This window comes from Microtus pennsylvanicus, chromosome 1, assembly GCF_037038515.1.
Source record: "Microtus pennsylvanicus isolate mMicPen1 chromosome 1, mMicPen1.hap1, whole genome shotgun sequence".
NCBI lineage: Eukaryota > Metazoa > Chordata > Mammalia > Rodentia > Cricetidae > Microtus > Microtus pennsylvanicus.
In genome coordinates this window covers 208,618,337-208,642,958 of record NC_134579.1, presented here as the reverse complement: position 1 = coordinate 208,642,958, position 24,622 = coordinate 208,618,337, and the positions used below count along the sequence as shown (strand labels likewise).

Here is a 24,622-nt window from a genome sequence, read left to right as displayed (position 1 = left end):
GCTCTTAAGGAACCTCTCTCCATGATGGCCCTCCACCTAGGACATCAGATCTGTCTCTCCCCTTGATGGCCCTCTACCTAGGACATCAGCATCCAGGTTTGGTCATGGAGACCCAAAGAGTTGGGGATTCAGACACATAGAATGCTTGTAAAAACCTACAGAATTCCAAGAACTACACATCATCGCCCCTTCCACTGACTCTAGGTTCTAATATCTAATTCTGCATAAATAATCCCTTAACTGTTGCATTACCACAGATTACCTGATTCGTCAGGGCTATACTGGCAATAATAAACACCCATCTAGTAAGTGCCATGGTGCCGAAGTGCTAGGTGCTCCTCACAGACTTCCCACGGAAATTCTCAACTGAATTCCTGTAAAAGCTACCAAGGTCATTTTTTAAGATGACTCAGTCTGGACCTTTCCAAGTTCGCCCAACTTGGATTTCAGTACATTTTCCCTTTCATTCTGGAGGATCATTCATGACCCAGGGCCATGCATACACTAGTCAGGCGCTCTACTGCGGAGTCCCAGTTCATTAACCACTTTTTAATGAACAAATTCAGTGGCTGCTTGTTGTGATGTAACAATGATATTACTGGATTTTCTCTGCACATTCCATTAGCTCAAGCATTAATGGCCAAGTAGGGGCATTACACATTCACCTGAAAAAGTAGGTAGTGCGGACTAACCTGATTGATGGTCTGCAACAAAATTCAGTAACAGCCAACATCATTTTATAATGTCACTCAGATGTGTCCACTCTTTCCACTATGTTCTAGGAAGTCAATTTATATGGATTTTAAATAGTTACCCAGTATGTTGAGGATGGGAACATTATCGCCCCTCAAAATATTCTGAAATAACGTCAGACCTCTTAAAAAAAAATTTGAACACGGTATGCACGTGCCCACAGAAGATGGTGCGAAGACACAACTGCAGGCGACACTAGACAGAGGAATCCACAACCTAAGGACAGTTCAGAGGTAGCTGAGAACTATCAGAAGACGCAAGGGGGAGGCTGCCTCCGGACCTGGAGGAGGGGGCAGGGCTTTGCCCACACCCTGACTCACACTGCAAGCTGCTACACATCTTGGCAAATTGCTAATAGCAGCTCCAGGAAGCTAATCAACACAGTCCACTCACTAGCACCACAGCTCCTAAGGCGAGAACTACAGCCTTGGCAAGCACAGCTTTGAAGTCAGTAAAGTTAGTCTGGGTGGGAGAGGACACACACGATAGTCAAGAGTGTGGACGAGAGGGCATTGTCTTGTTGAAAATCAAGACTATCTGAGCCTCCTCGGTGACTACTTCTGAAGATAAACTATGTACACTTGCCACGTGGGTTAACACTCCTACTCCAAGTCCTTCTCTGCCTGCACTAAGAAAACTAACAGTCATGAACTATTGGGACCAACAATTGAGAAAGTAATGGACTCAGAAAAGCCTCTGTGGAAAGGTTAGCCTCTCAGTCCTGAGGGACTCAGCATGGTCACACTACCCTTCCATCTAAAGGGCTCAAAGCCAAATTCAAGCCCCACAGAAGTCTAGTTTACACAGCACATAGATTAAACTAGCCTTCGAAATTGAAACAAGTCCAGATAACTAAAGTAAAAACTGGCTGCCAATGAAGTAGGAAACTCCCATTATCAAAAAAACACCAGAGTTAACACTTTATTTCATATAATAATCAAGCTTTACCTAACAAATTCTATGAGAGTTTCCTCTGAAGGGAAGGCTGGGCGGTAACATGGCCAACATTCAGTCTCTGGTTCTAGGACTCTGGATATGGTGTCACAACATGCTGACACCAGCCTGGGTCTGTAGAAATCTAGTTTAGGAATTTGAATACTTGAAGAATCCTGTTATGCATTTCAATAAGGTAAAATAGTTGCAAATTAAATATTACCACAAAGCACAAAGGCTAGTCTCTAAACTGAATTCAAGTGGCAAGCAAGCATTAAAAATGTTCAATGTATGTACTATTACTTCATTCTTTGTTTAATCCAAGCACAATAAATTATGTACAGAATGGTTTTATACTTACTAAATCTTTATTATACATACAGTGCACAAAACTGAATTTTTGAAGTTGTCAAAAACCACACCCTCAAATGCAGATCTGCAAAGTCCTCCTTCACTGGTTACAGAGCATCCTCAAGGGGAAAGGGATAGAAAGGGGTTTTCTGAACGAAACCTTACTTAGCATCAACGCAATATAAACCTGCTTCAGACTAGTTGACAGTACATCACTGAGCAAACTTAAAACCATGAAGTAAGTTCTTACACGCTGTAAGAGGAGGAATAACAATGTACATGTGTAACCACAAAAAGGGAACTTGGTGATTAATGCAACCATAAATCCCAAAAAGCCTGGTTGGGCATTTTTTTTGAATTGGCATATACTAACTTCTAAATCTGGTAACAAGATTTCAATGTTCACTCAAATACAAATTACGAGACTTAAGGAAGCCACTTACACCTGTTACTTAAGTTTCTCTTAAGCAAAAGATACTACAAGACCCTAAGATGGCCATAGGATTGCCTCACAAACACGATGCAATTAATTATTTCACTCCTCAAAACAGTATACATCCTGGGTATTAGCTATGGGTCTCTTCAGTGATGAAGACTGTTCAGCTATGAAGAACAAGGACTGAAAGTTCAGCAGCTTGCCCAAACACACTCTACCAACTGTTAAGGCCAGTTTGTAAAACCAAAAAGCAGTAATTTTAAATGCACTATTTAAAAAAGTGTTAATATTGTTGGTTGCCCCTACCCATTCTTCTTTTCTTCTTCATTCACAAAATAGAAAACTTAATATTGCTTATTATTTGTCTTTTCTTAAAGACTCTGGTGTAACTCAAGATCACTGCTGTAGACTCCTGAGTGGACTGTGTTCTATGAAACTCAACAAGTTAAGGTAGTAAAACGCTGGAAACAGCGTCAAGATCAGGATAGGCGAGATCACTTTTAATATAGGTCACAAAATCAGTTGCCAGCCCTGATTGCCCCATTACAGTCATGAGTTCTGGGAGGGCAAAATCCGTTGTAGGAGGAGACAAAGGACATTTGCACACAAGCTCCATGCATTCAGAAAGTTTGCTCTGGTGGACTCCATCAATTCAGATTCAGATGACAACAATTTTAAAAATCAAAAGACTCTATATGGAATACATAGACTCTTTTCCTTGGGTCATTATCCCTTAACAATAGAGTGTAATAACTAGAAACAGACACTACATTACATTTACTAGATTAACAGTAATGTCCAGCTGATTTAAAGTACACGGATGATACAATTGAGCACCTTTGGATTTTGGTACCTAGGAAAAAGTTTTAGTACTAATCCCCTGCAGATTGCTTCAGAGATTTGTGGTCTTATGCAAGGTGTACACTCATTAAACCACATACCTGGCCTGTGTTCACACAGAATGTGTTCTGTTTATGTATGCAACAGTTAACATTTTATACAATCTGAAGTTACTCTGTCACACCTCTCTCCCCTTTGATACAGTAACAAAAGGAGAAAGTCAGAGGAGGGAAAGGAAAGAAGGCTCAAGGTATTTAAATTTGTTCTAGATCTTCAACAGCCTTTTGAACAAAGCAAGGCAATTCTAAGTGCACACGTGTTGGGGGGATGGAACAGGGAGCAAGAAGTCTATCTAGAGAAACCATTGATTTATGTTAGTTCCTGATGTAAAACCCATCTATGCAGTCCTATTAATGACACTGACGCCAGTTCCTCATCAATCTATACATTAGCTTTATCCACTAACAGTTCTTTCTATAATTAAAATATCCAACTATATGATAAAGTAAAAACCTGAGATATCCTATAAAAAGCACATATAAGTAAAGAAAATGATTCTTGTATTCAACTCATTGATTTCTTCTCAATTTTTTGGTGCAATAGTTCATTTTTAAAAATATAAATTTCAGCTATGATGACCTCTACATTTTAGTCACCCTGCAGCATCAATTGACATAAATGTACTGTTTTCTTATAACACTAAAAATAATTCTATGAAAGTAGAATATTTTAAGTAGAAAACGATTTAAAGAGTATTACGTGTAAAACAGGTATGGTGGCTAACAAACACTTGTTATCCCATCACTAGGGAGCACAGGGATTATCTTGAGTTCAAGGCCAGTCTAAGCTACAGAGGGAGACTCTGACCTAAAAATGAGCAGGAAAGGAACATATTCAGTGTGTATCTGAAATGGAAGTATGTGGGTGAAATTAAGCAAAAAACACATATACAAAGGAAGGTATGTCTTCAGAATTTACGTACACATCTATGAGTGTCATGAAACCTCTCAGAAGACCCTGTAAGTCTGGAATGACCACCCACACAGCTCCTTACAATATTCAGGGCTCCAGAGGTGATTGTGAACACTTCCTAGGAAGCGGGGATCCACAGGGAGCATGCTACAAATAAATTTCTGTGTGTATGCCATTACTGATTTTAATGTCGACCTTCACACAAAGGTGTATTGATCAAAATATCATTACTAACCCTCCCCCCATTAAACTTAGGATTTTTTCTTTAGACGTAAACATTAATTTCTTAGTGCCTACAGCTCACATGGTTTAAAAGATGCTGTATTTTATATAAAAACCACAGCAAGAACACTTAAGAAAAACAGAATTCTATGTTACCCTACATCATCTGTGATTAAATGAGCGTGTCATCTGTCTGCCTTAAAAATGAATTACAGTTATTTGCTCTTGCCTTCTGCAGTATGTAAGTAAAATAACTTGTTTGTAAAGGAAAAAAATCTAAAAGGTACTGAAATATTATACTGTTAACACAGTACCTAGTAAGCATGTCTTATTAATATAAAGGCACATGAGATACAGCAAAAATATTTTAATTGACTATAAAATGCCCTTGGTTCAAAGGCCATGCCTACCTGAATACACAGTGAGGAAAATCTAATATTCTGGAGTCACTCACTCAGCATCCGTCTGTGGACCAAATCCACTCACTAGTACACGTTCAATAAACTGTCTACCGTCTACTTAACTCTCCTTTTTCTTTGACTCTATGACTCAAAACATCTGAGTCAGGAATTATTTTACAGTCATGGGAAATTACCTTGAGTTTTAAATGGGCCATTTATACTACTGGATCTTCCAAATGACTTCAGATTCTTTACCTACCTACAACGACCTAAAATGAGCAGCCTACCCCAAACGTTGCAGATCCAGATGACACTGTTACATGTTTCTATGCACGGTAGGAGTTACCAACTGCAGTACACACACTAATGCTAAGAACGGGGCTCATGCTTAATGAAATATTCACACATTTAAAAAATAAGTAATTCAGTGTGCTAAATTACAACTACATGGGGCTGTGGAGTATATCTCAGTGGGAGAACCCCCAGCATGCAACTGGCCAGGGGTCGGTCCCCAGCAACAAACAAACTCTGTCTACTATGGCACTGTCGGCAAAACCACAAAACACTGAATTAAGTGGCTGGGCCACTTCATACTTCCAACTGGTAGCATTCTAGTGACAGAAGTGTCAACAAAGGCATACAAAATGGGGCAGGTCCTAAGCCGAACTCATCAAAATACAGCAATTAACTTTTCGAGTGTTTACAAACTGGTGAAGGAAATCCTAGTTCAGTAAACAAGGCTGGGTATTTCCTTCCTTAACATTATATAACTAGACAGGGGAAAGGGAGGAACAACATCATTCCTATTTCTTTTGAATCATACAAGAATCCCCAGACACACTCAAAATGACACAGGTTAACTTGTACTTTCTAGAACCTTCAAACAAGTGCCAGTGCAACATACCTTAAGCACCCCCATAGGAAGGTCAAAGGCTTAGAATTTTTTTAAAATAGCTAACAAGTCTTATTTATACTGCTACTTAACTTGAACCAACCATCCATTAATTTTGATCAGAGCAAATGGAACTAAAGTTATTTTGAGAAACTATGCTCAGTATCATTTCCTTAAGTTCAAAGTCAGTCTTTCCTGAACATCTGTTCTGCCCTAAGGTTACAATTTTCATTCTTTATCCAAAGGGAAAGACCTGAAATAAAATCAAACTACTGACTGAATTACTTTGGAACTAAACATTTAAATGCTTCTACTCTTACTTACTTTCCCCAAATAACCTACTATCTGTATTTAGACCGTGTGAGAAAAAGACAATTTTTGATCACAAAAGTTATAGCTCTCTAGATCATCAGAAATGTACACAAACAAATCTCATTTAAAATGGCTGGTGTGCTCTGCCACTACACAGGAGCTTGAGACAGAGCACACGATGAGCTGCTGGAAATGACTGCTCACACGATCACATGAAAGCTTTCCACTAGAAACTAAAATATGCCGATGGCTTTTTTTTTATTTTACATGTATAAACTATATGTAGAAAACACAAAAGAAAATAGCAAATAAATGAAACTTAAGGGCAAACGCAAACAAGAAGCCAAACCCAAATTCACCTACTCAGTTTATCTTAGTCTTGTCTAAACAATGTTACCCAGAGCCTACAAAACACACGATGGACACTTCATTCCTGGTATAATAAAATCTCTCAAGTCCATCAGTACAGTACACTCTGTGCAATCAAGAAGCTCAGGGCAGGCAGGTGAACTAAACCCTTGAGGACAGTACTATCTACACAGAACAACAAATAGTGTCAAAGACTGGAAGCACTGACGTGAAATCTGACCACACATTGCACCTGGCTTCGTGCTCCGCTGTACTCAACAAAAGCACCACAGGATTGCCTCTCTGACAATATATTTCTTTCTAATTTCTTCACATTTATCAAGATTAAAAGCTATAATGATGAGCAATGTTACTTTATCCAATGTTTCCAATTTTCTATCAAGTTTTAAAGAGTTTCCTATTAAACTTTTAAAAAACATTCTACCTTTTCTCTGTACGAGCAAAGAAACAGACATTCAGAGAAAGAAAAACTACATGGCTTTCACAATAAATATACATAGATATTACGGACACATTAATCAGACTGCATGGTTTTTATATAAAGTACAGGCTTTTACCACCACATATCTCTTCATTGCTGTTAGATGGCAATGGGAAACTTCAACAGCTAAGTGCATGCTACTAACAATTCAGTTTTAAGAATTTGTAGGTTAAAAAAATACAATTCCTAGAACACTGTTATCAAACAAGTTTTATTGGCATCTAAAAACAAAATTCACCCAACATTGAAACGTAGTTTAATATTTATGTTGTTTGCTTTTTTTTTTCTTTTTTACTCACTGCAGCATGAGGAACAAATCACACACACTTACTTTGGAGTACAGAGACCAGAGTGGAGATTTTCACAAAATCACTTCTTAAAATCTCTGTATTATGCTCCTCAAGAATCTAGAGCCAGTCCTTGCATAAAATGTCACAGCTTTGTTTGTTACCTTAAAATCCTGCAGCAGCCTAAAGATATGGAGAAGATATGCCACACCTTGCTGTTCTGAAATATGTCATTATCATAACCAACCCAATGACAGTGTCTAAAACCTTCTCTTCCATAGGAAGTCTCCGAAGCTGTTAGCATCTCCTTGACGTTAAAAGAATCTGGGGCAACATTTATACTTTATCAGAAAAATAAAAAATGTTTACCTACCATGTTCATATTAAGAACAATGTCTATACAAGTCAGTTGTACAATTATTTTAAGAGAAGTGAACATGAACATCAGATTAACTTAGTTCTGGCAGATAAACGTGAACAACTCTGGTGCAGTCAGCCATTACCCTCTTACAGAGATGACAACTTTACAAAAGGTTTCTTTTACCTACTGAGCGATGGTTATGTCCCCTCAGTCTCTGTGCTCTCTACCACCACTGCTTCACTTTCTACACCAGCAACTGTGCCGCTCTCCTCCTTGTCTACGTCACCTGCAGATGCCAGTTTGTCATAGAGTTCAGGGTCCTTCTGTACTGGTAAGGGCGGTGGCTGAACATGTCTCTCTGTATTTTCACCATTAACTTGAGGCACATTATCGCCTTTCCGTTGAGAAGTGGCCCCTTCGAAATAATCAAAAACCCGAGCGTGAGGAGGGGGGACCCAAGTGTTTTGAATTCTATCTCGTCCAAGACGGTTTCCATTCATTTCTCTGCAGAAATCAAAATCTCTGTCATCCCTATCCCTTTGCCTCTCCCAGGGTCTTCTGCGGTCATCGAAATCTCTGTGAACTTCTTGTCCAAATCCCCTGTTCCAAGGACCACTTCTAGGATCAAATCGGTAATTTCCAGCCCGAAATCTACCTCTTTCTTCATGCAAGCCTTTTGGACCACCAAAGACAGGCAAAACTCGATGCTCTCTCTCATCAAAATCTCTATGCCCCCAAGGTTTCTCTGGGGGAAAGCCAAAGTGATCTCTTCTACCAAGATGATCTAGACCGGGCCTCACAAGATTCTCTCTCATGTCCACAGGAGGTCTTCCAAAGTGATCCCTACCATCTAATGGAGGCCTTCCAGGACCTTCTCTGGGGTCTACAGGTCGCCCAACAACATCCCTAACATCCACTGGGGGAGGTCTAGTAATGCCCTCCCTTGTTTCTACAGGAGGAAACCGGTAGTCTCTATCCCCTTCCTGCTGAATACTGTCATTCCCAAGTGGTATTCGCTTATCTGGGTTGGGAACATTGTCTAGACTTGGTCTTCCAGGAGCCAGAAAAGGTCTTTCTGGCTGACTGAAAAGATCTCCTGGAGGAAAAGGTCCACGGGGTGGCGGATGAAGAGGTGCATCAAGTACCGATGGGGGAGGGATACCCCGTTGTGGGGGAATTCCAGGCTGTAGTAAAGGGAATCTTGGTCCAGGAGCCTGTGGTATAAGTCCTGGACGGATATCCAACATTGGCAATGCAGGCATCCTTTGAGCTGGCATAGTTAAGGGAGGTAAGTTTTGAGGTCCAATCGGTGGTTGTGTTCCCAAAAGTCCAGCAGGATTTGTAACATTTGGTGGCTGTAGTCCTACAAGTCCAGAGTTGTTAGGCAAATTTGGAGGCAATACTCCAAGAAGTCCAGAGCCACTCGACACATTTGGTGGCTGTATGCCCAACATTCCAGAGTTATTTAGAATATTTGGTGGCTGTGCTCCGATAATTGCAGCACTACTGGAAACATTAGCTGGCCGAACCCCCAGAATTTCAGAATTACTTGACGCATTTGGTCTCTGCACGCACAGGATCCCAGAGGTGTTTGCAGGGCCAGGTGGCTGTGCTAACATTGCAGCACTACTGGGAATATCATTTGGAATCACTAAGAGAGAAAGAAAAGAAATCATTTGAAGTAACAGTTACTGTTATAAAAAAGGAAATATATTATTAATGCTATAATTTCTGCAAATGAACTTCAACCCAGTCAAAGAATCACACTTCACCAGATACAGGATGAACATCAGACCTAAGATTATTAACAGCACACGGAGTGAAATTCACATATTAAAACAAAATACTCTGTACAAATATTTTCAAACAAAAATGTCAGATTTTTTGCATGTGATTAAGATACCAAACAATGGGGCTGGACAGTGGTGGTGCATGCCTTTAATCCCAGCACTCAGGAGGCAGAGGCAGGCAGATCTCTTGTGAGTTTGAGGCCAGTCTGGTCTATGAGAGCTAGTTCCCGCACAGGCTTCAAAGCTACAGCGAAACCTTGTCTCAAAAAAACAAAGATACCAAACAATGGGACTCTATTAAAAATTACTTAATGCTTGGAAACACCTTTTCTAGCTAGCTAATACTCTGGTACAGTATCTGTTATTCATCCCTATTGCTGATCCTTGTCTTCCTGTAAATAAACAATTTGGAATCTTATTCTGACCATAATGCCCAGGGGCAGCACCATAGGCCTCAGAAGGGTGAGGGCTGGGTGGGTCTAATGAAAAGGCCTAAAACCCAGTATTATTCTGAATAGAATGTAATTTGTAACTGTCTTGATAATACTGGGCATTAAAATAAAGGGCCTTGTGCAAGCTAGGCAAGCACCTACCACTGAGCTATGTCTCCAACCCTTTAGAATGTCACTTCTGAAAGTGACAACTGCAGAGCATGGAGAAAACACAGTGATCCTGTGAAAAAAGGGCACTAACACTTTCACATACGTAGCACGTAAAAATTTAGCACTAATCTTCAGAAAAATAATTATGAGATTAATTTTATGTCTAGGGGCTTATAGTCAGTGGTTTGTTTTACCTGGTCTGGTGTTCTCACCAGAAGGAATCTGGTGTTCTGCAAGGTGAGGTACTTTGTCTTCAGGCTCTGCTTTATTGGGAGGATTAAAAACATTTCCAGCTGGTAGAGTTGAAGGAGCAAGATTGCTGGCAACAGAACCACCTGGTAAGACAAGGCTACCAAATCCAACATCTTTCACAGTTTCTGGGGTCATGGACAATGGTGGTTGCACTAAAGCTGTTTAAACAGGACAAAAATTTATTTCAGACTTAATTTGTAAGCTATCTGGCAACATGAGTGATTTACTTAGTGGCATCTCTGTATTACCAAGCATGTTATATAATAACCAATGCTCATAATAAAGAGCCTCAGTTCTATTTACAATGTTTCACTCTTTCAAAATAGAGAAAATATCTTAAGAAATGTTTTCACCAAAAGGTTATGGTACAGGAAGTATATCCTAGTAACACAAAAATCTAATTTAACTAAGGTGAGCTAAGAGAATGCAAAATATACAGAAATGATTGGCAGAACAGACAAGTAGATATCAGAATGAAAGTCTGACCAATCGTCTTCAAACTACAGTATGTTGGGGAGAGATCCCTTTCCATTCAGTACCTTCATCAAACAAGGTTAGGAAAGGTGAACTGTAAATGTAATGTTATAAACATTCTGTTCCAAAACAGTTGGTGAAAACTCTCCACATGTGTATGCCATCTACATACTAAAAGGCAGAACCACAAGAATTTAACAGTCTTAGAAGTTCTCGCTCAGGGTATGTCATATGGAAAACGAGTCATACTTGGATACTGTAAGCAAAGGTGTCCCCCTTTTCACTTTGAGAATTATTTGGACAAACTGTCAGTATATTACAGAGATATTATACTGGGACAAAACCACCTATGATCATGAACAGGAATTATGGGAACTAAGTGAGGCAGGAAGAATAGCGGAATTCTATGTATGCAGCAATGGATCCAAGGTTTGGGAACTATAACTATTGAGAGACGGGCTATACAGCACGAGCCTCTTTGAGTAATGAATTAAAAAAGAACTTTTGAATAGTGTTTTCAGAAAGATTTGAAAGGTACCTAAATAATGAAGGAAAACATTTTAAAATGTAAGGCAAGCAGATTTAGAATTTAAGAAATTAGCAAACATCTCTATTATATGTACTCTCATGAAAGGTCTTTTGGAATCTAATTTTTAAAGTGGGATTGCTCAAATTACTAAATGGTTCTTCAGAAGCCCTGTGTTTAGTAACAGGAAAAAGGAAATAGAAAATTAAAAGCTAACTATATGTCTACAATGCTTGTTTTTGAATTCCCTGAGGTCAGCAGGATGTCAGTAAACACACACATTCTGAAGGTAGAGGGAGGAGTCTGGATGGTAGTACCATCTGGTTTTCTATTGCCAGTGTCTATGACTCTGTAGGTTTACATTGCAAGGGAGGAGGTAAGTATACATGTTGTCATTTCAGTATGATAGCAGACAGAAATATGAAAACATAGCTAAGTAAAATGTGTTGTAAACTTCTACTTGAAGCTATTTTATAACATACATTTATAATTTCTCTACTCAAATGACTACTTCCTAGTTTTGTTCCCTGAGAATTTTTTCACCCAACAAAATCCTCAGAGCAAACATAATCTAGTGGCCAGATTGTGGTCTCTGAATGTCATCCTGCATTACGAGATGTGTCTGGTTCACACTCAGTGGAAGATATAGTATGAGTTGGAGACAATCAAGCTGAAAATCCTGAGACCCCCTCAGAAGCTAAGGGGAGCTAACTCCAAGACACAGAGAAGCAACATACACTAAGGTAAACCATTTGACTATCAAAAGAACAAAGAATACAACTGATGGGAAAGAATTATTAATCCATGAAAACACAGATTAAAAAAATGAAGAAACGAAGGGCAGTTTGGGGGGGGGGAGAAGAAAAATGACAGAAACCCTCTCTGCTCTCCGGTCACACCCACACTGCACTATGTACGCTGGCCATTAGGGAAAAGGTATGACATCTACCCTAATTCTCCTGTGCACTACACCTCAAGGGATCTAATCACCATCAGCTGGTAAATTTTCCTTATATTTAAAAACAAAAAAAAACTAACAACGAAAGTACTATTTGGAGAGATAACCACTTTGTAACTGATAACAGATTTAACCAATAATAATAAATAAAAACATAATTAAAAACTAAACAGATAAGCATTTTGAACAGCAAAGTTCTAATACCCAAATACCCTCATCGATCTTAACATTCATTATTAAATATGTAAGAAAATATCAAGTGTAAACAAACCCTAACATAAATTATGCATTTGAATAATAATGAAAATACAAATTCATCTACTCTAGGTCTTGCTCTGGGAGGATGATGATAAGACAAAGTATGTATGAGCAGGGATAGGGCATGCAAGTAATTTCTGTACTTTCTGCTTGATTTTGTCTTAATTCTGAAACTGCTATAAAAATATTATGTTTTGTTCAAAAATGAACAAAAAGACACTAGTTTGACAGAATGCAAGTCTACTAAGTATTGCTTATATTCTTATGAGGAAAAAGGGTCATCTGTAATCTAAGCAAGTCTTTGACACTAACTTCCCCCTTCCAGGAATCTAGTATCTGGAGAGGAATGGCTCAGTAGTCATGAAGAACTATAAACCAGAAGGGAGACCTGGGCAGGATGGCACTAAACAAGATGTTTAAAATAAACACAGCAAAACTGCCGTGATGGGAGGACAGTCTGTGAATCTTGACTAAAGGAAGTAGATTACGAAAAGACATTTTGGGACAATTGAAGAAACATGAATAAGAACTTCTGAGATACTGTTAATTTTCAGATCCTCTAGCATGCATTTGTTGAAAACTAATGTTTTACAGAAATGAGCACAGACACACTAAGACTCCCTGGGATAAAACAGACTCTGTAAATCAGTAACTCACATGTTGGTACTACTGGTGGAATTGCAGGGGGAGGTACCACAGGTGGGGGAACCGGAGGTGGCATAAAACCTACATGGGAGAAAAAAGACCAAAATAAAACAGCACAAAGAAAATTATTTGTTTAAATCAAAGGGTTCAAGATTTATAAATGAACTACTTCCACGTTTTCTTATTGTTTTACCATGGGATCTTCCTCTGCTACCCAGCTGGTATGGAACCTGCGGGCTAAGTCATTCTACTTCAACCTCCTGAGGAATGCGGATGTTGTGGAATATTACTCTAACTATGTCAAGATGTGTTACATTTGTTTGTGCTGTGGAATATTACTTTAATATTTAAAGGTGTGTTATATTAGTTTTTACTGCATTTGTTTAATGATGTAAAAATGTACTGCTTTGCCTGCCTAAGGCACCTAATAGCTAGGCAGTAAATAAAGGGACAGGCAGCTGTGGGCAGAGAGAATAAATTGGAGGAACAATCTAGGCTCTAGGGAGAAAAGACCTAGGGACAAAGAAAGGGAGACTCCTGGGGCCAGTCAGGCAGCCAACAGTCAGTAAGACACTGAAGAAGCAGGATAAGTCAGACATCCAGAATGAAAGAAATGTAAAAAACCCTGAGGCAAAATGCAGATGAAGAGAAACAGGTTAAATTAAGTTAAAAGAGCTAGTGGGACAGGTGTGAGATAAGGCTGAGCATCTAAAACTAATACTAAGTCTCTGTGTCTTTATTTGGGAGCTGGTTGGTGATACAAAAGGTTTCTAAATTGGGACCTCAGTGCTCCACTATAACAGCAAAACCTCACAGCCTTAAAATCACCTCTGTCACCATGCTGATGGATCTGCGCAATATTCTCCACTTAAAATAACTTTTATAAATACTTGATTTCTATAAGACAGATGAAGCAGTGATTCTAATTATAACGTATTTATTCATTCACTCGTTCAAGTCTTGGGGACCACTCTGCACTGCAGATCAGAATGTCATCATCTAGGGAACCAATCTGTTTTTGTGGGAATGCTGACCACAGGGAGTGCTAAAACTATCTCAAGCTACCATCACAGAAGAAAATAACACTATAGACACGTCATGCTCTTTACCACTATGTTAAAATATTTTGTTAACTTTAGAGGATATGATGTTTTAAGTTCATAAATAAACCGTACACCATAATGATATTTTTATGATCCCACAGACCACATGACCAAATTATAAATCTGCTTCTTTTCAGTTTTTAAAGGTAGAGTCACTATTAGATTAAATGAGAGGAAACAGTGAGTAAAAATAAAAGCTGCTGAAAGATGTAGCCTAATGGATGGTCGGGAGAATGGACCCAGCATGCTAGTTCTGTTGTGTGCTGAAGTCTGAGAACCATTGCTCTATGGCATTGAGACCCCAAGAGAATGATATTTAGAATATCAATGATATTCTAAACGGAGTTAAAACAGCAAGCTATTAATTCCTTACCAGGAGGTGGCTGTGAAGGGTTAAAACTTGCTCGTAGGAAAGGAGGTGGAGGGATTGGGCTGAATCCAGGCGGGGGGACCGGCATTGACACAGGAAACGCTGGTGGAACTAAACTAACTGCAGGAACCGCTGGTGCTACTGGAATCTTTAGTGGGCAGAAAAATGTCTGTTAGTCAGTTTATCCACCTGAAGTAATTTCTACATTCTGGCGTACTAAAGGCAAATTACGTCTTTTAAATAGGAAAGTAATAAATGTCATTATACTTATGCTTCTCTATTTGTATATTTGTGAGTAAATCAATTTAGGGCTAACGAGTAGGAGTCAGTAGGTCTCTCCTCTTACTTTCAAATAAATTCATGAGAACTCAGCTAAGCACTGAGGCTCAGGCTTCAGACTCACTAGCACCCACCTGCCAGGCCGCCTCTACAAAGCACACAGTAGCAACTTTCAATGAGCACCAAATTCTCCAAACTTGGTTTTCTAATCTCAACTTAAATATCTTTTATTCATCATAGCTTCAAAAAGGCCCTAACTTCTCTCTTGCATGGCTTTATCTCTTTCCTGAATCTCAAATGTTACCAAGTTCAGCATCTAAACTTCATTGCTTAAAGAGTACTGTAAAGGTCACATGTACAGAAAATGAACTACTTGTCACTCTTAAGAGACAGCGCCTCATGTTATTTCCTAGTCTCAAAAAAATGATAGCTCCAAAATTTCCAATTTCTTGGACCAAGCCCCTTTCTTTCCTGTTTCACAACTCTAAATTCAAGTCTACAAAGTCCTACTAGTTGTATCTTCTAAGTCATCTACTATCTGTCACTTCTCTTCTGTCAGTCTTCATGGCTCAATCACCTCACACCTATACTGCTACAGTATTTTCACTTCATCTCTTCATTTATACATGTCTGGTGTAGCCTACACACTATAAACGATATCCAGTGTAACCCTCTACAAGTCACTCCTCTGGTCATCTTCCTCCAGTGGTTCCCTTCATTCAGAATGAAGGTGAGTTCCTTTGAGAGTTGAGCTTACAGGCAAGACTCTAGCCACCTGCTAGAAGTAAGCTACTGCTTATAACCTTCAGTGTGGGTTTCTTCTGCTTGTGATGCTCTTGCTCAGATGCTGGCTAACTTCTTCACCACCAAGTTGTTCAACTAGGCACACCCTCAGCTCTGTCATAAGATGGCAGGCAACGGTGCAGACATTCTTGACCACCACAGTCTACTTTTCTTATCCAGAGGATCTCATCTCTGGCTCCCCGAATGACAATGAACGCTCCATGGTCACCATGGGTGTACCCTGAGCACCAGAAGCTTCTACAACAGTGTACAACTTAGCACTAGCACATAGTACATATTTAATGCATAAACATTTAAGTATGAATATTACCATTTCCAACAATAATGACCTTTCAAAATGTTTCACTAAATTCACTGAAATAACTTTATTAATATAATTATCAAATAATGTTATTGATACAAATTTGCTCGCACAGAAAGCACAAATCTAAAGAAAATACTGTAAGTCTAAGGGGGTTACAGCTCGCTATTCACCTAATTAACCATTCTTGCATTTAGTATAATAATGCATTGTGTGTGCAGAATATTTTTAACCTGTCTTAATGTGAACAACAGGTGCCAACTGTTACACATCAGCAAATAAGATATGAAAAAAGTACAACTAAGAAGTCAGCAAGTACTAACCTGCAGCATGGCCACAGGTGGAGGGAAAACCTCTGCTTGTGTTGTGACCACTGTCTCCTTTTCAACTGGAGTTGGACTCTGTGTAGTCTGGACCGTTTCTTTAACGGGTTCTGAGGCTTTCACAGTTTCCCATTCTAAATAAAATATTTGAAATTGATTTCCTTTAAATGCTGCTTTTCAGCTTCTTTCCCCATTTACATTACCATCTGAACCCTTTCCAGATCTATCTTGGCAAATCTAAAAATACCACACAAGCTAAAAATGACAACACCAAGCTGTAACAGATATACCTTATAGGTCACCTGATTATGGGAAACCAGCCCTGTTTTGTATGTTATGAGGCACAACTAACAAAGTAGTAACTGAATACAGAGAAATCTTCCAAAGAGGACAAGAACAGAAAATGCAATCAGCTGAACATGTGGCACATGCCTGAGGCTGAGTGCTTAGGAGGTAGGGGTACTGGGACAGGAGTTAGAGGACAGCCTAGATAACATGAAATCAATCATGGTCCTCTGTCGTCTTCTGAGCTAAGAACAAACATGACTAGTCAACTTTTGCTTCTCAGTGTATCTGCCTTAATCTCCTATATGTTCCATGTTCGTTAAGTTCTGGCATGCTGCTTCCCAAAGTGATACGTCTCAAATCCTCATAGATGCTCCACCCCCACAGATCTACATCTACTTACAATGTAATGCTCCCATGGATCAGCTCTCTTCCTAGTCTCTCTGTCTCCCTGAGACAGGGCTTCACCATACAGCCTGGCCTGGAATTTGGTATGTGAACCAGGCTAGCTTCAAGCTCATACAGAAACCTGTCTCCCAAGAAATAGGATTGAAGGCAAGCGCTCCACCACCACTGGACTATACCAAAACACAAATCCTATACAGTATTCTTTTTCTTATTATTTATTTGACTAGAACATGTTTTTGGGTTTTGTTTTGTTTTTTGAGTTCTAAATATATATATATATATATATATATATATATATATATATATATATATATATATTTGCTGCTATGAATAAAGGAAGGAAGGGAGAAAGGGGAAATGAAGGAAGAAAAGGAAGAGATGAGAATGAGAGAGGAAGGAGGGAGGGAGGGAGGGAGGGAGGGAGGGAGGGAGGGAGGGAGGGAGGGAGGAAGATAGAAGCAGTCCTGAAAACAGTATGTATACACGCAAGCAAGGCTGTGTTCCCACAGAGGTCCTTTTTCAGAACAGACCACTGTCAGGCTTCAGGGCAGAGTACAGGCCATGGGAGCCTGTGCCATTCAAGCAAAAAGTGATTCCTGCTTTCTGTTACCCTAACACAATGTTAGTTCCTGAAGAATCAACTTGTCACACAGCAGGAACTCAGACAACTGAAAGAAAGACTGTCCTAGGAAACAGGCATAGGACAAAGAAGTAAACAATAAACTGTATTGATCTGGGTGGTCCTGGGATTCAAATCAAGGGCCTTGCACATGTTAAGAACATGTTCTCCTACCTGAGGGCCATCTCCAGGCAGAAGGCAACAACATCAAGAAGATGTCTGCGTATGTTCATAAGCATGAGAACTACCCTGAAAGCAGGCTAGTTTTGGTAAGAGAGCTAAGATGCGAAGAAACAAAGAACATATCATACTCTGGATCAATCCCAAATATCAATTAAGAGTATTTCCTTTTGGTTATAGCTCATTGTGAATTTATAACTGAGAATTCTTAAAAATAAAAACAAAAACAGAAGCTGCACTTTTTACAGAGCAGGGCATATGCTCATTTGGTTATAGACAATTCAGGAAGTGTTTCAGAAGATTATCATGCTGCAGTACTTGAGCCACATCAGAGTCTGCTACTCAAAATGAACTCTATCTGAAATCTTCTGGAATTTCTCCAAAAAGCTTCTCAGATCCTGGTTCCCACTCAAAACTCATGGAATTTAAAAACAACAACAACAACAACTTACTTTAACAAAGTTTCCATGGTACAAAGCTTTCCCTTAAATATAACAAAAACGTTAAGTCATAAAGGAAAGACTGCTACAGTTGCAGGCTTCCAGTCAGTACTTTCTCAACTGCTCCTTGACACCTACTGAAATACAAAACACTGAAGAAGCAATGTCAGAAACAGCATCATCTCTTCTTTGTGGAGCTGAATCCAGGGAATAAGCATAGTTTACTCTGCCTCCCTAAACACATTTATATCACAACCTTCTGAAGCTTATTTTTAAATAATAAAAAGTATAATCTCACCAGCATTTACAGTTTCCTGATCTATCATGCCTCCTTCTGCAAAGCCATCCAAATCATCCACTTTAACTTTTTCCCAGGGTATATATGTGACTCCAAGATCTACATCCCAGAACTGTTTGTATTCCGTCTTTACACCTTTGTTCAAAGCCCAGGCAATCTATTGGGAATGGGAAGAGGAAAAGAAAGAAGATCACAATATATTTTATTATTTACTATAATAAAAATAAAGTTCAAAATCATATTTAAGAAGATAGAAATAAAACTTGTTTTTCTTGAGTACTTATTTTAAACTAGCACTGGAGATCATATTTTCGATATAAGATCTGTTTCCAATTTTTACCCAACTCTAAACTCATTTCTGGAGAAAACAAAATCTAATTTTCACAATAAAAAGCTCAGTTCCATTGACAATAACCAAGATAGTTATCACAAGTTTCAGAAGACATTGTACACCATGCCAGAATAAATAAGCAATACCTTAGTTTACACACATCAACTATCAGGAAACAGTAAAAGATGGGCATGCACACTCTTCAGAAAGAGTTCAGAGTTTTAATTTAGGTGCAGAAGCTGACTGAACACATTCTCTCTAAAGAGTCAAAATGAAATTCTGAGTCAATCACAAGCAATTGAGAAAACACCTCACGAATTCTCAATTTAAAGACTTAGAAGAAAGAAAATGCTTGTATATAAACTCTACAAGGTGGCTGGCTACTTAAAATAAGAAGAAATAATGTAAGAAAAAAGTGCTGGGAGAAAAAGTAAGTGAAAGACAAATTTATAAATAGGAAAAGGTTCTAACTATAAGAAGTGTGAGATGGCAGAGACTTGTACAGGTATATACTTAAGGAACAAACAAACTCAAATTTTGGCTAGTAAATTAGTGTATGTACATAATCCTAATTATAATTGACTAATACTAAAGCCATAAGCTTGCTGCAAACATTAAAGATAAGGCTGAGTCTAAGCTCAGTGTAAGAATATGTGCTTAACATGTCAAGGCCCAGGGTCTGATCCATATCGAGGAGCAAGGGAAGAGAGATGAAAGAGAAGAACTGGGGCATTCTAACAGTCACAACAAATAAGATCATATGACGTTTCCTATGAAAAACATAACACTGTGACTAACAGAGGCCACAAGGGTAGCCGCCACTCTACCATAAATTTACCCACAAAAACTCACCTTGATGACCTTGGAACCAATTTTATAGGATCCTGAACTCAGTTTCTGAAGAGCCCGAAATGAATCTTGTCGGTGAACCATACAGACATATGCACAGCCCCTGGGTGGAATCATCTATGAGGGAAAAATCCTTTCTTAACAGAAAGTAGAAGGATGGAAATGCAGTCTGACATTTGCTTCTACTGAAACAACACAATGACAACTGACTACAATTCCATTTTGGCAGATGATCAAATTAATTTTCTTTCTACCGCCAAATGTTTATTGATACATATACAATTAATTATTTAGTTTTAATAAGCTCCATATTCATGCATTAATTTGGCTTGCATTAAGCCATGATAAAGGTGAACTCTTGAAAACATATTATCAGTTCCTTGACTATGGAACATAAAACTTACTATTAAAGAAATGTACGGCTCCATTTTCATTCTGACAGGTAAAACAGAAGGAGGGGAAGAGAGAGGAAAGGGGGCATCTGGCTGACCAACATTTAATGCTTTTAAGAATTAAGTGCTATCCTGCTATAAAACCCTATGACTATTTTGTAAGATACTGTATTGAAAAGGATAAAAAGAGCTTCAAAGCAAACAAAGAAAAATGAACAAAATAAACAAAACTTGTCAAGATGTACACTACCAAAGTCAGATACTATCGGGCTTAATTAGGAAGTGAAAAGAGTGAAAACTGGCCATTTTAAAAGACTGTTTTAGTGCTTAAGAGATACATACATTAATAGATTCAATTTGTCCAAACTCCTCAAAAAGGTTGGTTAAATCTTGCTGTGTAGCCTTCTTATCCACTTGGCCAACCCAAAGGGTAGTGCTGCATACTGTCAAGACAAAGAAACAGAGGTTCTCAAAGACACAGTTGCCTCAAGCACAATATTAACAATAGATCCAACTGAAGATAATGTGTATTGAATAACTGATAGCTACACACAGATAACTGCTACATTTAAAATTGACTAAGGGCTCAACGTTTAAGGAGAGTGGCTGTTCTTCCAGAGGACCTAAGTTCAATTCTGACACCCACCTGGTGGCTCACAACCATCTATAACTCCAGTTTCTGGGGATCAAGCCCCTCATCCAGCTTCTGCAGGGACTAGGTACACATGTTGTGCACAGACATATATACAGGCAAAACACCCATACATATATATTTAAAAGAAAAGAAGCCAGGGAGTGGCAGCATTTAATCCAAGCACACAGGAGAGAGAGGCAGGTGGAACCCACTTTGTAGACCAGCCAGGCTTTGAACTTAGAGATCCACATGTGCACACGTTGTCCAACCACTAGAGAAAAGTGGTGTGTCATACTGGAAGCGAAGCTTTAAAACTCCCCAGCTGACTCTGACATGCGATAGTTTTGAAAATAATTCCTATCTGTGGACCTTAATATCTGTGTGTTGGAATGACTCAGTGGATGGTTCTCCCTAACCAGCAGATAACTCTAAACCTGTATGAGCTGCCTCATCCTTAAGGAAGTAAGACATTGCAGAAAGATAAAGAAGGAAATGGACAAATCAGGACTCCTTAACTTGCTATTATGACTTGAAGATGAACTGACTGGCACTTCTTTGTGTGCACACTCCTGTATGCAGAGGCCAGAGAGTGTGGATTCCTTAGAGACCCAACACCACACAAGTTTCAGAATTCTACTTCTCATGAATGAGCAGCAGGTACTCTGAACCTCCAGCCTGAAAGCTACCTCTGTTTAACACACACCAAAGAAAACACTCCAGACTGTTCATGCTTCCTGAATTCCTTCTGTTACAGACAACACATTTACACAGCTTTAATGGACGACATGGAGATGTTTTGTTCAAGTCATTTTCCAGCATTTTAATCCTGGCAGAAGAGGTCTAAAGCAGGCTTTTCTAGGGTTAACCTACCCCATATGATCCTAGATAAAATAACGACCAGGAGACTACTCTTTTTGGTCAGAACATCACTTGGACACACACAAGCTTTGAGAATCATCTAGCTAACACATACTGTGACAACTTTACTTTCTCAGCCACTTTGATCTGCCTTACACACTCACTCTGTATAATTTTCAACTCATGATTCATCAAAATACCTTCAACTTTTGAGATGGCTTAGCAGATAAACTTACTTTGCCAAGACCTACAACCTAAGTTTGACCTCAGAAGCATACACGAGGAAGGAGAGAACTGACTAAGTTGTCTTCAGGCTACATACCCTTATCATGGCATACAGAAGCATACACAAACATACACAATTATAGAGCAAAGTAAGAGAAAAATGCATATAAGTTTGGCTTTGTTTTTTTTTTTAAAATGGACCTTCAATTTCTGCTTTTTACCCTTCTGGATGCTATGAATACCATTGGTTAATAAAGGACTGCTTTGGGCCTGTGCAGAGCAGAATATAGGTAGGTGAGAAAAAATTAAGCTGAATGCTGGGAGAAAGGAAGGCAGACTCAGAGAGACACCACATAGCCCCCTGGAGTCGAATGGAACTTTACCGGGTAAGCCACAGCACGTGGTGATACACAGATTAATAGAAATGGGTTAAATTAATATGTGAGAGTTAGCCAATAAGCTAGAGCTAATGGGCCAAGCAGTGATTTAGTTAATACAGTTTCCGTGTGATTATTTTGCGTCTAGCTGGCCAGGACAAACAAGCGGCCTCCCCTAACACCAGATCGCTGTAATTTAAATAAACCACGTCTCCCAAAATCTCATATACCATACATAGGCTTAGTCTTTAGCCCACAGAACCATTGAAAGTGGTGAAACTTTAAATAGATGGGTCTCAAGTAGGGGCCTGCCCTTGAAGGGGCTCACTGTCTCCAATCTTCTTTGTTCTGCTTTCCAGTCAAAATGAACAGTCAAAAGGAGCAAGGTCAAGCAACCTTCAACAACAAACACAAGGAAAAGTAAACCTTTCCCCTATTGATGTCACAGGGACAGAAAGCTGCTCTACCACCATGTAGTGAAATGCAGTGTATAAATACTACATGAGGGAAGGTCCGGTGATCCAGAGGGAAACAACTTTGTAGCTTTATCACCTTAAAATAATGCCTCCTGATGAAATGCCCTGTCCTGTAGATTCCAACTGCTTTCGTCTCCCTAAGTTTTACTAGTGTTTTCTAATTTTTTAATGCTGCTCTACAATTTATTTTATTTTTGGCTAAGAAGAGGTCATTACTCTTCCCAATCCACAAGAGAGGAAACACTCGGCTCCTGGGGTATTAATCTGTTGATGCTTCACAACACTGACTGACCCTGAAAGCGCTGCATTTTATTATCTATGTCCAGGACAAGCAGTGGGGAACTCAACCACACCAACTTTAAATGTGTTGAAAGAACAGCAATGAGAGGAAAACTGGTTCCACTTCAAGATGAGGAGTTTTGAGATACAGTACACAATAGAAGATACAGTTGTCACTGTATTTTCTCATGTGCTTGTTGAGTTTTCCATCTTAAAACTTTTAACTAATAAAAATAAAACAGCACTGGGTGGTGGTGATGCACACCTGTAATCCCAGCACTCAGGAGGCAGAGGCAGGTGGATCTCTGTGAGTTTGAGGCCAGCCTGGTCTACAGAATGAGTTCCAAAATAGCCAGGGCTACACAGAGAAATCCTGTCTTGAAAAACCAAAGCAAACAAAGAAACAAACAAAACAGCAATAGAAAATAAATTCTACAATTCAGCTACAAAAAGAAAATGAAATTCGGATGCTTGTGGAACACTCATGAAACCAGAGGGAATCATATGACAAGAAATAAGCCAAGACAAAAAGAAAGCTGTGTTTTCTCACTACTAGGTAGAAACTGAAAAAGCTAATGTCATAGAAGTAGAGAACCTAAGAGAGGAACAGAAGCATCCCCTGATTCACGTAGAATGGAATTTTGTTTAAATATCTTCTTGAAGATGTTATATAACCTGAAAGTTTCTACTTTTTTCTTTGATTCAAAACTGTATCAGATTTTTGTACATACTGCTGCTTAACATGTAAACTACATTGTTATATATAAAATAAAGTATAATTTTATTTTTAAGAGGAATAATGATGTTCTACAGCAGTAACAAGAGTTAAATAATCATGTGTGTTTGATTTCTTAATTGCCCTAATCTGATCATTACATGGTATTGGCATGTACAAAAATACCATATTGTACGCCGTATGTATAATTATGAGATGCCAAACACAATATATTTGGAGGACTGGAGAGAGGGCTCAGCAATTGAGAACACATGCTGTTCTTACGGGAAACCCAGATTCAGTTGCTACCACCCACACAACAGCCCACAGCGGCCTATAACTCCAGCTAGGATTTAATGTTCTCTTCTCACCTCCATGGGCACCAAGATGCACAGGGCATGCACACATACATATATGCAGACAAAACACTCATACATATAAAAGTAAGCCCTTTTTTTAAAAACTACAAACTTTTAAAAGAGAAAATGTGATTCCATGCCTATGGCAGTTGGTTTTTATGTCAACTTAATACAAGTTACAATCATTGAGAGGAGGGAACCTCGATTGAGAAAATGCCTCTGTAAAATTCAGATTGTAAACCATTTTCTTAATGACTAATGTGGCAGAGCCTAGCCCAGTGTTTCTCAATCTGTGGGTTAAAATCCCTTTAGGGTGGCATGCCATATATTTATATTATGGTTCATAACAATAGCAAAATTGGTTAAGAAGTAACAATGAAAATAATTTTATGGTTGTGGTCACAACATGAGGAACTATATTAAAGGGTCTAGAATTAGGAGCACCGAGAACCACTGGCCTACCACATTGTGGGTAGTGTCATCATTGTGCTGGAGCAATCCATTGAGCAGCCCCCATCCACAGCCTCTGCATCAGTGCTTGCCTCCAGGTTCCTGTCCTGTTTAGTTCCTGTCCTGACTTCCTTTGACAATGAACAGTGACG

The 24,622-nt window shown here is 39.0% G+C and overlaps 1 protein-coding gene across 7 annotated transcripts in view; it reads right to left on the bottom strand.

Annotated features, from left to right (window-relative positions):
* Positions 1-24,622, bottom strand: part of Scaf8 (SR-related CTD associated factor 8) — a 197,046-nt gene that overhangs the window by 101,227 nt on the left and 71,197 nt on the right. For 3 of the 7 annotated variants that reach the window (XM_075950223.1, XM_075950246.1, XM_075950255.1), the window contains 8 exons: positions 20,440-20,540; positions 19,709-19,822; positions 18,526-18,682; positions 16,296-16,429; positions 14,592-14,736; positions 13,128-13,196; positions 10,197-10,412; positions 7,155-9,261 (listed from right to left, as the gene is read on the bottom strand). In XM_075950223.1, the coding sequence (XP_075806338.1) occupies positions 7,808-9,261; positions 10,197-10,412; positions 13,128-13,196; positions 14,592-14,736; positions 16,296-16,429; positions 18,526-18,682; positions 19,709-19,822; positions 20,440-20,540 (2,390 nt within the window). In that variant the 3' untranslated portion in view covers positions 7,155-7,807. Of the gene's footprint in view, positions 1-7,154; positions 9,262-10,196; positions 10,413-13,127; positions 13,197-14,591; positions 14,737-16,295; positions 16,430-18,525; positions 18,683-19,708; positions 19,823-20,439; positions 20,541-24,622 lie in introns of those variants that run through there. The other 4 variants (XR_012908000.1, XM_075950233.1, XM_075950266.1 and 1 more) reach the window with 3 other exon arrangements.